We start from the raw sequence: 14195 nt of genomic DNA on the forward strand, positions 1-14195 counted from the left end.
CCTGCTGAAGATCGCTAGTTAATGCAGTTATTTTTCATTGTTTTTCGGTTTGACTCCCGTCCTCATTGTCTTCTTCCCTCTCTGGTCTCCGGTAAGCCTCTCCTAAACCCTAGTCTCTATGCTTCCACTAAGAAACGGATTGAATTCCTCGCGATGAAAAAATTGAGGGGCATACTTGCACTATTTGGTATGTATTTTTTATCTGGTTCTGCAGCGACAGCTTTGCGCTTCCAGCAAGGATTCGGACGTTGCTTTTCCGGATCAGGCGCTTTTGTTTTCGATCTTGGCGACTCTTCTTTTTAGTGTTCTTAACTTTAAATTGGTTGTTTTCACTTGTGCTAAGCTGAAGCCTTTTCAATGTAGGCCTTGTTGTTTAGTTTTGTGATTGCTGCGTGCCAGAAAATTAAGAGTAGAGTGTGGGTTTTACGTCTTAGCTTTGTTTGATGATTCCTCAAATAAATAGGTTGATGAAAAAACTGCAGGAAACACTAAAATTTTTACACCTAAAACCCAAAAATAAAGAATTCAAGGGGACTAATCTGAGGGGCTGTCTGGCAACGGATTAGATCTAACTTATTAGGATTTAGTAAATCCGGTAAATCTGGATTTACTAAATAGTATCTAGAAAACTGCCTGCAATTGATTCAGTAAATCCTGCAACTCCAATAATAGTGTTTGGCAAGATTTAAGCAATCACATTGTTCTCACCTACATTCTTATCTTCCCTTCAGCTTAAATCCCGTAAATCTGCCGATTTGGGGGCTTTAGTAAATCCCTGATATACAACCAAAATCCGCGAAATCCGGATTCATTAAATCTGCAGCTTCTTTTTGTCCAAAATGACCGTCGTACAAGATTTAGTCTGCTTCCCACTTAAATTCCGGGATAAATCCGTTTCCAGACAGCCCTGAAAGATTAATTCGTTGTGCTAGTTGAGATTACAAAGATTTGCTATTTCTATGAACTAAAGAAGACGAGATTACAAAGTAATGCTCTTCATGATAATTTGTCCGTTGGGGTAGGAGTGGAGGATGACGATGGAGTTCTGGAGATGGCAATTGAATGCTAAAGATTAGATGAAAAAAGCCGAGAGACGGCATTCGGATAATATTAGTCAGTCAATAGTATTCAACGCAATGACAATTAAACAATATTGCATTCATTATGGCAGTAGGATAAAACTCTAAAGTTGCATAAATCTCTAAGCTCTCTCTAAATTTTTGTTCTTAGTTACTTTCATATGGAGGGTTGGGGTTCAGTTTGTTGTATGAAGAAATAGAGAGAGCATGAGGGCGGCTGTGTTAAGTGGCCAGCAGGTTGGTCGGGGAAGGAGAGGTCAAGTTGTGTTTGTGTGTCATTGCGGCTGGATGAAAGGTTGAAAGAGAGAAAGGGGCATGGTGTTGTGTGGGAATAGGGGCATTGAGGAGTGTAGTTATGTGCTACAAGAGGAGAGGCATTCAACACGAGAAGGAGAGGAGGTTGGGATGATGGGTTGGAGCGGCCAACTGCAAGTGTGTGCGTCCTGCAGTGGGGAGAGAGGGCTAGGAGAGAATGTTTCTACTTGAGTGGGAGATGGGCGATATAGGGGAAAAAACAAAGTGATAGGGCATGCAAGAGCCTATGTCGTGTGTGCAACAAAATTGAAGAATGGTCAAGGGAGCCTTATGCCAAATAAAGTAGGTTTAGGATCAATTTTTTTAGTTTTTCTTATTTATAACGAGGAAGACTAATGGGAAAGTTAGGCATGCACATTGGTTTGGGTGGAGTGGCGGGTCTGAAGGGATTATGGCGGTGATTATATGATAAGGGGTTTGGTAATTTTTTTCTTTTGCACTTGATTTACTTAATAATAATAATAATAATAATAATAATAAAATTATTATAATTTTATAATCAAATTTGAATTATTTGTGGGCATCAGCTATTTCTCTTGTAACCTTTTATGTTTTCCTTGGTTTGATTCATGTATTGCCGCCTTGATTTTGTTGACACCTTGCATGTAGGGACTCAAACAACATGGGTGTTTTGCCGAGATATTTTTGATAATTCAGATGCATTCATGAATCCATTTTGTGAATGAACAACATGTGAGTTTATTTGGTAGTGGTCGAGGAGTATTAACCATAATTTGTTCGAGGTCATGTTAGTAATCGGTCATTTTCATTGCGCTTGATCAAATTAATCATAGAGGTCCCTTTCTTAATAATTTTAACATTTAAACTCATTGATGAAGTTTTTTCTATAAGTGGTCGATGTCCAGTTGATTTTCATTGCAGTCGAGGTAATTCAGACTTGATCTATGAAACTTCATGCTCATCTGCCACCATTTTCGATTCTTTCAATCGCAATTGACGCGAGATAATTATAGAGGTCAACATTGGCTTGCCTTTGATTTTCTTGAAGGATCTTGTCTTTTTTGTTCTTGAAGGAGCTAGTTGTGGCTATTGAATTTCTGTGTTCTTATCCGTTGTTTGGTTAGTTACCGGTGTGGGCATACTTCAGGAGGCAATTTTGAGGCATCTATTGAAATAAACTTGTCGTATAGTTTGATTTTGGCTGCTAAAGTTAGGGAATTATTCCACTTATACGTAGAAAATATGACCTATTGGCTTTGCAGACTGCGGTTTTTATTATAGTAATACATTTTCTACATACTTGAATATTTATCAAATCTATTTTCAATATCGTTTGGCTGAACGTATTTATATGTTTCAATGCAGCACGTATCATGTTTTGTAGTTAATATTATTATGATTGAGGAATCTTATACAACAACAATAAAAACAACGAGCCTTTATCCCACTAAGTGGGGTTGGCAAATATGATATATTGCATAAACAAATTTTTTTTTGGTTTTTTGTATATAAACATAAACATTATAGGCTTTTATGCAGCCAAACATTTATCATAGGGTATTTAGGTTATCCACCATGGATACTTCAGTATTTTAGGTCAGTGTTCTCTGTTATATTTATTGACTTTTGGATTTCCTCTTTAATTTTTTTGAAAGTTGTATGATTAATTATAATATCCAGGTATCAGGAAAACTTTAATTTCAGTTTTTTATTTTTGTGTGTTTGTGAAATTCATATAAAGTTTGCTGCACAAAACTGAGTTCACCTCACCAAAAAGTCAGAGATTTCTTTTAGTTACCAAATGCTTTATCTTCAGTGTTAGCTGTTGTGTTGTATTTTCTTGGTTCATCTAATTTTCAGGATCTAATTTTTGCAACTTTGTCCTGGTTGCACACCTGCTTTTGTAAAGAGTAATTGTGATACGCATGAATCCTTTTCCAAAGGCATTTCTTTTTACAGAATGCACCATTTCATTATTGGAACATTTACATTCAATTCTTTTGTAATTACGTATCTCACACCCAAATTCTCTTATTTACACACGCATAACTATCAACACATTTTAAATGTGAACTACACCTTTTCATGCATAGGTTTACAACACAGCTGCTATGCATGTAAATATGAAAGTTTAGGCGGAGATATGTTAAGACATAAGAATTGTGTGCTAGGTATGTAAAAACAGCACTTTTTAAAAGTGAAATACACCTTTTCATGTATATGTTTAAAGCATCAAAGTGATATGCATGAAAGTTTAAGTGTGAAATATATTAATACATAAGAATTGTATGCTAGGTATGTAAAAATAGCACTGTAAACACTTTTTAGAAGTGAAACATACCTTTTCATGAATAGGTTTAAAGCGGCAAAGTGATATGTATCTAAATATGAAAGTTTGGATGCGAGATATGTTAATACATAAGAATTGTATGCTAGGTATGTAAATTTCCCTTCTTTATATTTCCTCAAATTCTGCCAGCAATTCAAAACACACATGTTAACTTTTCTGTTTCTTTCTGCAGTTATCTTCCATTGATGGATTACAGCTTCAGTGAAATTATTGAATTTTGTGAATCCGAGAAAGTTGTTTATGAGGGCAACTTCTACTTGCAACTAAAGTCAGAAGAGCTTAAAGTAAAAGTCTCGGAGAACATTTACAGATGCCCTTTTTGTCGGAAAAAGAAGACACAAAATTATAAATATAAGGATCTTGTTCAGCATGCTACATCTATTGCTGCTACTAACTTGAACGCAAAGGTGAGGGCAAGCCACCAAGCCATAGTAAAATTCCTGAAGAATGATTTCGGTGATCCTTCAAGTCCATCACAACTTATCTATACCAAAAGCAAGCATCCTAAAGCTAAACAGGATTTGCGCTTTGTCTGGCCCTGGATGGGTATCGTTGTAAATGTTCCAATGGAATTCAAAAATGGAATTTATGTTGGTGAAGTTGAAAATAGGCTTAAGGAGCTTCTCTCTAAATTCAATCTTCTAAAAGTTCACTATTTATGGAATTTCAATGGCCATACGGGAAATATTATTGTGCACTTCAACAAAGACTGGAGTGGATATAGGGATGCAATGGATTTTGAGAACTACTTTTATGTCGATAAGTTTGGTATGACAAATTGGGTTGAAAAAAGGAATACTGCTTTAGGAATATATGGATGGGTGGCTCGGGCTGATGACTATTATTCAGGTGGCCCTATTGGGGAACATCTGCAAAAAAATGGAGAGTTGAAAACTGTTGATGAAATAACTAATATAGAATCTGTCAAGGCGTGCAAACTATTTCAAGATTTGGAAACTCTGATTGAAATCAAAAGGAAACACATTGAGGAACTTCAGTGCAAATACAGTGAGACAAAATTTTTGCTCAATAAGATGATGGAAGAAAAAGACAAACTACGTGAATCCTATAATAATGGTGAGCTTCATAAATATTTCCACCCTACAAATTGATATGAATATTTTTGCTGAGAGTCTCTCAAACTAGAAATTAAAATTGAAATTTGGCTGCACATTCTCTAAGATACGTGTTACTGTGGAAAGTTAATCTTTGATATAGTTAAGTACTGAAGGAAACAAAGACCTGGCTTAGCAATAATTTTATTTCATTCCATTATCAAGCGAGAGATGTGGGTGTTTATCTGGTTCATTTGCTAAATATGGTCTCTCTTTGATTTGCCTTTAGGCTTAGTTTTGTGGAATAGAACTTCCTCAGCTTTCAATGGGTTCATTAGTTCTTGTTCTGCTGCTTGAATTTATTTCTTTTTGAAATAGTTTGAAAAGGGTTGGTTCTGCCTTTTTTATAAAAAAAAATAATTGCATATTACACTCCTTCAAAAACACTTTGGAACTTTGTATTGTCCTTCAGAAATTCGAAGAATGCAGCAACTCACCCAAGATCATTCTCATAGAATTTTTGATGAGAATGAGAAGATAAGGATTGAGCTGGATTCTAAAAGAAGAGAACTGACATTCAGATCAGGGCAGCTGGATAATTTGGTAGCTCAATGTGAGTGTGACATAAGGAAACTTGAAGATGAAACTAAGAAGGTACGAGGTATTTTTGCTTCACTTGCAAGATAGTTTGTAACCTTTTCAACTACTTGGTGAAGGTCTTGCTATATTGCTTTTTACATTTCCTGTGGATTCCTATTGCATGCTTAATTGCAAGTGATTTCAAAATTTATACTAAGTCTTACTTCGGTATTACTTTCTATGAAACCCTGTAATCAGAATGAAGTTAAACTCATTAAGGCACCTTTTAGTTTAATGATTGGAATTTCATAAGAAACTTCAGAGTTAAATTTGTTATTGCAAGAGCAGTACCGAGGCAAGTGATCTTCTCGGAAGTTAGGCCATTAGAATAAAACCGTGAGACCATTAAATCAAAACAGACAATATCTCGATGTGTGAGAGTTTGGGCTGTTTCAAATGACATTATTGTTACATCAGTTTGAAAATTGGAACTAAGTGCCCTACAAAATAAAGTGCTACGTCATGGAAACTACTTCTTAAACCCTAGATGGGACAAAGTACTACATGGTGGGAGCGACTCTGTAGGGGTCACTTCTAAAAACTCTTATGTTTGGTGAATGATGTTGGGTTAAAAGTATCGATGAAAATCTTAGTTAATCAAGTGATGAGATTATGGAACATGAATAGAATGAAGATGAATTTTTAATTGTTGAGCTGCCTTTTGGTGTAATGGTTGAAATTTCATCAGAAACTTTAAAGTTAAGCGTGCTCATGTGGGAACACTTCTGGGTTGGTGACCTCTAGGAAGTTAAATTAGTACCCAACTGTGAGGCCATGAAGCCAAAGTGGACAATATTTCATTGGTTGAGAGTCTGGGTTGTTACTCTTTCCAATGTTTGCATTTGATTATTTGAACAAGAAAAGTAGTTTTAAGATATTTGGTGCAACACTTGGAAGAAAAAAATTAGCTGTATAAAAGTTTAAATATAGCTTTGTTGTAATAGTGCTTATGGTAGCTTCCCCAAAAATGTACTTTTATAGACTCCTGCTTTTTTCTATTGATCCATTAATTTACTAAAAAATTAATTATTGTTTTATAATTATAATTATATAAACTTCATAACATACCCATTTCAATCATTCTATGAACTAATGTCTGTAACTCAACAATTTGTTACCATATAGAACTCTCTTATAACCATTTTTGTGAAAATTCTAGCATGCTTCTACCGAACACTTATCATCTTTACCGCACAATAGAATGCAAAAGAAAATGACATTGCCAAATAAAGCCTAAATCCACTATTTGACAGTGAACTGAGATGGGAATATTGCTCACCTATTATATAATAGTTCTGAATTCAGTTGAGGATTAGTCTCTGTTGGACTTGTGAACAATATGCCTTGATGATAATGAATGAAAGTTGTATTCATCCATTTAGGAATAATGAAGATGATTTTTAAGGGTTGACACATGTGACCGTTGCATATATTTTAATAGACATTTCAAACTTATTAATTTATGGCTTTTTTGATTCTAAAGGGCACATCAAAAGTGGGAGGGGGATGGGGTTATATGGGGCTTTTTGAACTTCTTTCAAACTTCTATCAATTCAAAACCCACACAATGAATATATTTACAGAAGCTAACAATATAACTATTAAATCAATCAATTGAGACAAAACAAAGTGTACACGAGTAGGAGATAAAATATAAACGTATGTACACTACTTGTATTTAAATACTTAAATCCTTTAAGTGACATGGCAGAATTTAATTATGGTTCATTCTATAAAAAAAGAAAGCGAGTGAATAAATAATTATTAAGCACTATACAAATGAAATATTCAACATATAGGATTATAGATCAAAACTGGTAAACCACCATACACCTAAGCAAAGAGAATACAATTAGATTATGAGATTATATGATATGATCATCAATATAAAATTTTTGCTCATCTAAATGCTCTCTATAATTTTGCTACAAGAGTAGCTTTAAAATTAGCCACCAAAGTGACCTCTAACACAAGGAGAAATGAGTGAATTAAAGAGCAACGATATCAGTCTATGTTTTCGAGAGTTATACACTAGAAATTTTACTTCGTTAAGGGCCCAACTGGGCTATGTTCATGCTTGAGCCCTTATCCAAACTATGTTCCATTGCTCCAAACTTGCAATTACAAGTTCACTTATTACTCTGAGTAGGTAGAGAAACCTTTGTACCATGCTTGGCAAACATGTCGAGCCTTATAAGATACCACTGCATTTAGTCTTAGTTTATAAGAATACTAAATCAAAGTTCTCTTGAACTTTGGAGGTGACTTAGGGGTCGTTTGAGGCGACTTATAGGTGCGGGCGGCTTTTTGAGAACGCCACCACACTGTTTGTTTAGTGCGTTTGGAAAGCTTATTGAAAAACGGCATTTCAACTTTCTTAATAGACGAGACCGCATGGTCGACCTTGCGGCCCGCGTCTTGAATCCGCGTCGAGCGGATTTTTACTCATGTGCCTTTCTTCTATTCATCTGCTTTGCTTGATCTCTCCCGCGAGCTTTAATCCACTAACCTAGCAGCAGCTTCTTATCCCCACCCGAGTTGTGCATATGATCGACCTCGACACAAGAATCGAGGAACCCTCTAATGGCGAAAGAAGCCCAAGTCACCTCACCAACTCCGGGAATCTCCAGTCAACAAGAGATCGGGACGTTACCTATGAGTTGTTTTCCACTTTGTTCTTCCGGTCCCAATTTCAGATGCGCTTCATGTCCACCTAGTTTATTCTGTTTATTGAACTCTAGTTTTTGCTAATTCATGTATTTCTTCTTCTTCGTCAGGTCTTTCGTTTCTTTGTTAGCAGGTTTTGCTTGTATTTTTCACCTTCTTAAATTGGGCAAGTGTTTCTGCATTTTGGTGGTTCTTCTTATTTTGAAATGATTCGATCGAGCAAAGAACTATTTGTTAAAACATTCAATCATTTTATAGTTTTGTGATTTCTGAATCCATTTGATCTTCTGTTGTATTCTGAGTTGTTTAGCCATTTTACTCTATTGGCTTTTGATCTTTTTAGGGAGAGGGTTTGGTTTTTAATTTCATCAATAAATAAATGAAAACGATTCCATTGACTTTTTTAGAAAATGATTGAATGTTTGGCCTTTCCTAGGTTTAAGTTAAGTTTGATATGCTAACTTGTGCCTCATTGTTATGTTTGATTTGTGTTAAAATTACACGCATTTGGAAATAGTGTGTTAGTGGGTTAAAATCAACCGTTTTCCAAACTCACAAACCAAACAACTAGCGAGTTTATCCATATCAGGGTCAGAATGACCATTTATCCAAAAACAACTGCAAATTAACTATTTTCCAAACGCACAAACCAAACAGCCGGTCAGCTTATCCGGATCAACTGCAGATCAACAGCTTATCAGGATAAGCTGCTTATCTGAGTATGCTGGATAAGCAACAGCTGCCCAAAACAGACCCTTAATGGATGCCACTTAAAAGGTTGACATGATCATCATTTTATAAATAAAAAAAGTGGAAACTGACTTATGATGAAATAGAATAACAACACAACAAGTCTTTACCCCACTAAGTGAGTTTGGCTACATGAATACTTTTTCTCCATTGTGTCCTATTGAGTGTCATTTTTTGATTTAATTTTAATAAATTAAGTTCATTTTGTATACAACATGCCAAAGTCCTTTTAGGTCGACCTCTATCTTTCTTAACATAAGTCAACTCTAGAACATCAACTCTTTTAACTGGGTTATTAAATGGTTCACTTTTAATATGACCAAATTATCTAAAGTGACTCACTCTAATCTTGTCTGCCATTGGAGCTACTCAAACCCTTTCACGGATGCATTTGTTTCACATTTTTATCACTGAGTGTAAAGCCACTCATCCATCTAAGTATTCTCATCTCAACAACATTTAACATAATTTTATGCTTCTCTTTTACAAGCTAATATTTTGCACCATAAAACATTGCAGACCTCACAAGCATTTTATAATTTCTTATTTTGAAGGCTAAGCCGTAATTTTCTATCACACAATACGTCTGATGCATTCTTCCACTTCAACAATCCAACTTGAATTCCACTAATAACATCTCTATCTATTTCACCATCACTTTGAACAATAGACCAAAGATATCTTAAACGTTCACTCCTTTTAATGATTTGATTACCTATTATTTCAACCTTGCCACTAGATCTGTTTACTAAAACCACATTCTATATATTCAGCTATAGATCTACTCAAAGAAAAGTCTTTAGACTCTAAATTTAACCTCCATAATTCAAGTTTTTCCTAATCTCTCTCTAGAGTCTTATCCACAAGAAGGATATCATCAGGGAAAAGCATACACCAAGGTACATCTTCCAAGAAATGTCCAGTAAGAAAATCTATAACAAAAGCAAAAAGGATGCGGGCTTAAAGCCGATTTTTGATGTGATCTAACTGAAATAGGAAAATTTTTGATCAATCCTTCTTTTGCTCGAATACAAGTAACAAATATAACATAAATATATTTAATGACTTGAATAAAGGTAATATCAACTTCTTTTTTCTAGAGCTCTCTAAAGTACTTCTCTTGGAACCTTATTATACGTATTTTTCTAAATTAACAAAAATCAGATATAGATCCTCCTTACCCTCTTTATACTTCTCCATCAAATCTCTCAATAAGAGTACAAATTCCATAGTGGACTTGCCCCGCATGAATCCAAACTGATTTTGAAAAATTTTTGTTTCACGTCGTAACCAATATTCAGTTACCCTCTCCCACAACTTTAATTTATGGCACATTAACTTAATTCCTCTATAATTTGCACTCTTGTGCATTTCCCTTATTCTTAAAAATAAGATGATGAAATAATGTTACCAAAATTAAAGCCTCAAAGAAAATCCTTGATTTGATGAACTCTTTTGTTTCTCCCCTTTATTTTTCTCTTAGAAAGATCTAACATTTAAGTGCTCATAATTTTATCATTTCCTTTGGGTTGTCTTCATTATACATGAAGCATTTATAAGCCCTAATATGCTATTCCTAGCGTAAGAGCAATTTAGTCTTTCATCAGCTTTCATCAGCTTTCATCATCTATTATTGTTTAATATAAATAGAGCTAGTTTGCTTAGGGGTAGGGTTATGCATGAGATTATGACTTGTATCTCAAGCTTTGGATTCGGGAGAGATTTCCTACCTCTCGAATGGTAGGAAATGGGAGAGATTGCCTACCTCTCAAATTGTAGATGCTTATCTTTGTATTCTTCTTGAGTGTTTAATGTTATTACAATAAAATATTATTTTTCCAAATTTTTGCTTGGAAATCTTTGCCGGTTTCTATCATATTCATTTCCAACCATTAGAAAAAACACTTAAAAAGTCCCCCTTAAATGCAATAATAATAATAAAAAAATGCCTATTCAAAAGCTTCAGAGAATCCTTAATAGCCAATCAAAATTGTAACGCATGTTTATTTGGAACATGCTGGGATTTTCATAGGTCTGCTCGGGCAATGAAATTTTATGTAAAAAAATAAAAGTTTTGTTTTGACTAATTCTAAATGAATTATGAATATAAATATAATGTATAACATCTTATATATGGTTTTATATGTAATCAACTGAATGAATCTAACGGAATTAAAACTAGGTTCAAGTTCATTGAGATAAGATAATTAAGTGTGTAATCTCACTAAGATATAATTAATATTATCAAGCAAATTTAATGAAATATGTGAAATATTTTGAATCAATTAAGTTTGCTAACATACAAAATAATTATTAATGACTGTAATTGATATTCAAATCCTATTTTTTCTTAGTTTGGTGATTAATCTTGTAATCAGCATTATTAAGCAAGTCAGTTTAGATGTAGAAAATGAAATCTTTTGAATCAATTGAACTTTTTAACATACATATGTGATGTACGTTATCATGATAAGTCAATCAATTATATGATCACAAACTAAATAATTTTCACAAATAAGAAAATAGGAATTATTTAAAATGATTAGAAAATCAATCCAGTTAAAGAACCAATATTATGAAATAATTTGTCTAAATTTAAAACATATTGTTAGATGAAATTTAATCAATTTTTTTTGTATTTATCATTTCAAGATCATTGGTTAATCAAACTCAATCAATTGCATTGAATTTAAACACAACTCATTCACTAAGCTAATTTACATTTGTGGGTAGAAATCTTTTCTTGATTTTTTTTCCCTTATACCGTTACGCCCATCCTCTACGAATCCTCGAAGTAAAGCTTAGTAAATCCTTGTTATCTTAATGTTAGTTATGAAATGATAAACATGTAAGAAAAACTTAGCAAATATGACCTCATAATGTTTACTGTCATCGAAGTAATTGTGAGCTACGCACATAAATCTTATGGCTCATAATGTCAAATGTCTTAAGACTATGTTATAAATGGAATGCCTATCAGTTTTAACCAGTTTTTCTCACAAAAGTGTTAAAATTGTGTTTAATGATCCTTGAAATGTGAGTATGCTTGTATCATCTGTTTTAAACCAATTTTTGTTCCAATATTCAGTTCCATTTAGGATTGATAATTTTATACCATACTCAAAACTAGCTTGTTTGAAATCTAATTGACTTCAAATTGGTTTGCTCTTATTCAAATATGACTTGTATGAACTAAGTTCGATTCAACTTGAACTAAGTTTGATACTTGAAATCAATTCATTATAGATATATACATATATTTATGCGTGTCTTAACTAGTGTTTTCAAAGTGTACACTGTAATACAATGCATGAAAGTTCCCTTTTTTGCTTCAATGTGCAAAAAGCAAAGCAAAGTGACATTATTGTTCTTTAGAGCGCTCATAATTTATGCACACACGTGAACAAGTGTGTGTGTGATAGACATTTATTAATCAAATTTAGACGACATAATATAATAATTTTTCAACAAATATAATAATATATTCAATACAAATTATAAAATATGGATTATTTAATAAATGAATTCAAATTTAGATAGAAATGTTTGTACATTACCTAATTTGAAGATGAACTTCGAAAGTGAATCTGGAAAATAAAATTTAATAATGTTCAATAATTTATATTACAAAGGAATTAACAAAGACTAAAAATTTGAAACTTGTCTGATAATTTAATGCAAAATCTATAAACTTCAAGATTGCATTAAGGACATTTTTAACTCATTGCAAAAGTTATAGTTAAATGTATAAAATCTCAAGTTTTATAAACAAGCTAAAACAGTTCACTGGTCATCAACCTTTTTTTCATTCACATAATTTCTCTCTTTTAAATAAAATTTTATTATATTCAAAAATTTTTTCTTCTTCTAAGTCAATTTTTTCTTGTTCCAAGTGGCATTTATCAAGTGTATGCCCAAACATCTTACAATGGGTACAATAAAGAGGTCTGTGTTCCATGAAGATTTGTTGCCAATATCCATTATGAGATTATATCCATTATGAGTTGTGCCCAGCCAGACTTCAGTAATATCAGGTAAAGTAATATCTCTTTTCACAAGTATTTTAATCATAGAAGACCTGATTAGATTGAAAGTGAGTTTATCTAGTTTCATAGGGTCCCCAAGAATGACCCCAGTAGAGTAGAGAACCTGATGATGAGAAAAGTTCAGCTTGAGACCAGACAGACTAAACCATACCGGTACAGTAGGAGTTTCATGATCTGGGTCGAAATCAGGAGACCACTTGAGTAACTTCATTGACTTTTCTGCAATATTAATATATTTCTTTGAGAAATCCGGGTGTAGTCTTCAGCCACGGTTAGTTGAATTAACACATGTCTCCCATATATATATATATATATATATGGCTTGTACCCTGACCTGTTGGTTGACATCCACGGTATAAGACCCCTCGGGTCGGGGATTCGAATCCGCTCTGGCACAGTTGGCCTTAAGGAGACGGTAATCGAGTTGTTAGGCACATTAGGGGTGGCTGGAGGCTTGTATAATAGCCTCTGGACATTCCTTCATATATATACCCAAATTTTATAAACAAGCTAAAGGAATTGTCTGGCGTCTTCGTCATTTCGACGCTGCAATCCCTGCTTTTGCGCCTGACGTTTCTTTCCTTTTGTTTCGACCTTCTGGAATTATCTTTCCTTCATATATATACCCAAATTTTATAAACAAGCTAAAGGAATTGTCTGGCGTCTTCGTCATTTCGACGCTGCAATCCCTGCTTTTGCGCCTGACGTTTCTTTCCTTTTGTTTCGACCTTCTGGAATTATCTTTCCTTAATATATATACCCTACTTTTATAAACAAGCTAAAGGAATTGTCTGGCGTCTGCAATCCCTGCTTTTGCGCCCGACGTTTCTTTCCTTCTGTTTCGACCTCTGGTTTGACGTTTCTTCGCTTCAACCGTCTGCATCTGTGCTTCTCTCCGGCCCAACACCGTGCTTCCTGACATAGTGTCATTTTGTCAGCTTCTCGTTGCAGATGATCGCCGACACCTCCCCTTGCTCTGATGACTCTTCCTTCTTCTTTGGCTGAACCGACAAAGACTTGCTTTGCCCACTTCATGGGTAACCCTCAGGTGGAGTCCGCAGTGGTATTCCCCTTAAGTTATAAGGATTATCACGATGATACAGATGATTGCTCTTTTGTTAAAAAAGGAAGTAGAAAAGGTGGAAAAAGAACAATTTTTTTCTTTGACTCAGAAATTTCAACCCCGATGGAAAAATTCAAGTTTGCTATTATTGAAAAATTTCAGTGGGGGCACTCACCTATGGATGGTTTTCGGAAGAGTGTTGATGAAGAGTGTTGATGATCTTAAGCTAGTAGGCAAGTGGAAAGTGAGACTTATGGATGAAAGATATGT

The 14195-nt window shown here is 34.2% G+C and overlaps 1 protein-coding gene across 4 annotated transcripts in view; it reads left to right on the top strand.

Annotated features, from left to right (window-relative positions):
- Positions 1-6: 6 nt before the first annotated feature.
- LOC110036878 (protein INVOLVED IN DE NOVO 2-like) overlaps positions 7-14195 on the top strand; it is a 58672-nt gene continuing 44483 nt past the window's right edge. For 2 of the 4 annotated variants that reach the window (XM_020741429.1, XM_020741426.1), the window contains exons 1-3: positions 7-91; positions 3878-4782; positions 5233-5414. In XM_020741429.1, the coding sequence (XP_020597088.1) occupies positions 3891-4782; positions 5233-5414 (1074 nt within the window). In that variant the 5' untranslated portion in view covers positions 7-91; positions 3878-3890. Of the gene's footprint in view, positions 92-3638; positions 3651-3710; positions 3792-3877; positions 4783-5232; positions 5415-14195 lie in introns of those variants that run through there. The other 2 variants (XM_020741427.1, XM_020741428.1) reach the window with 2 other exon arrangements.

The sequence above is a fragment of the Phalaenopsis equestris genome, unplaced genomic scaffold (genome assembly GCF_001263595.1).
Source record: "Phalaenopsis equestris unplaced genomic scaffold, ASM126359v1 Scaffold212143, whole genome shotgun sequence".
NCBI classification, from domain to species: Eukaryota; Viridiplantae; Streptophyta; class Magnoliopsida; order Asparagales; family Orchidaceae; genus Phalaenopsis; species Phalaenopsis equestris.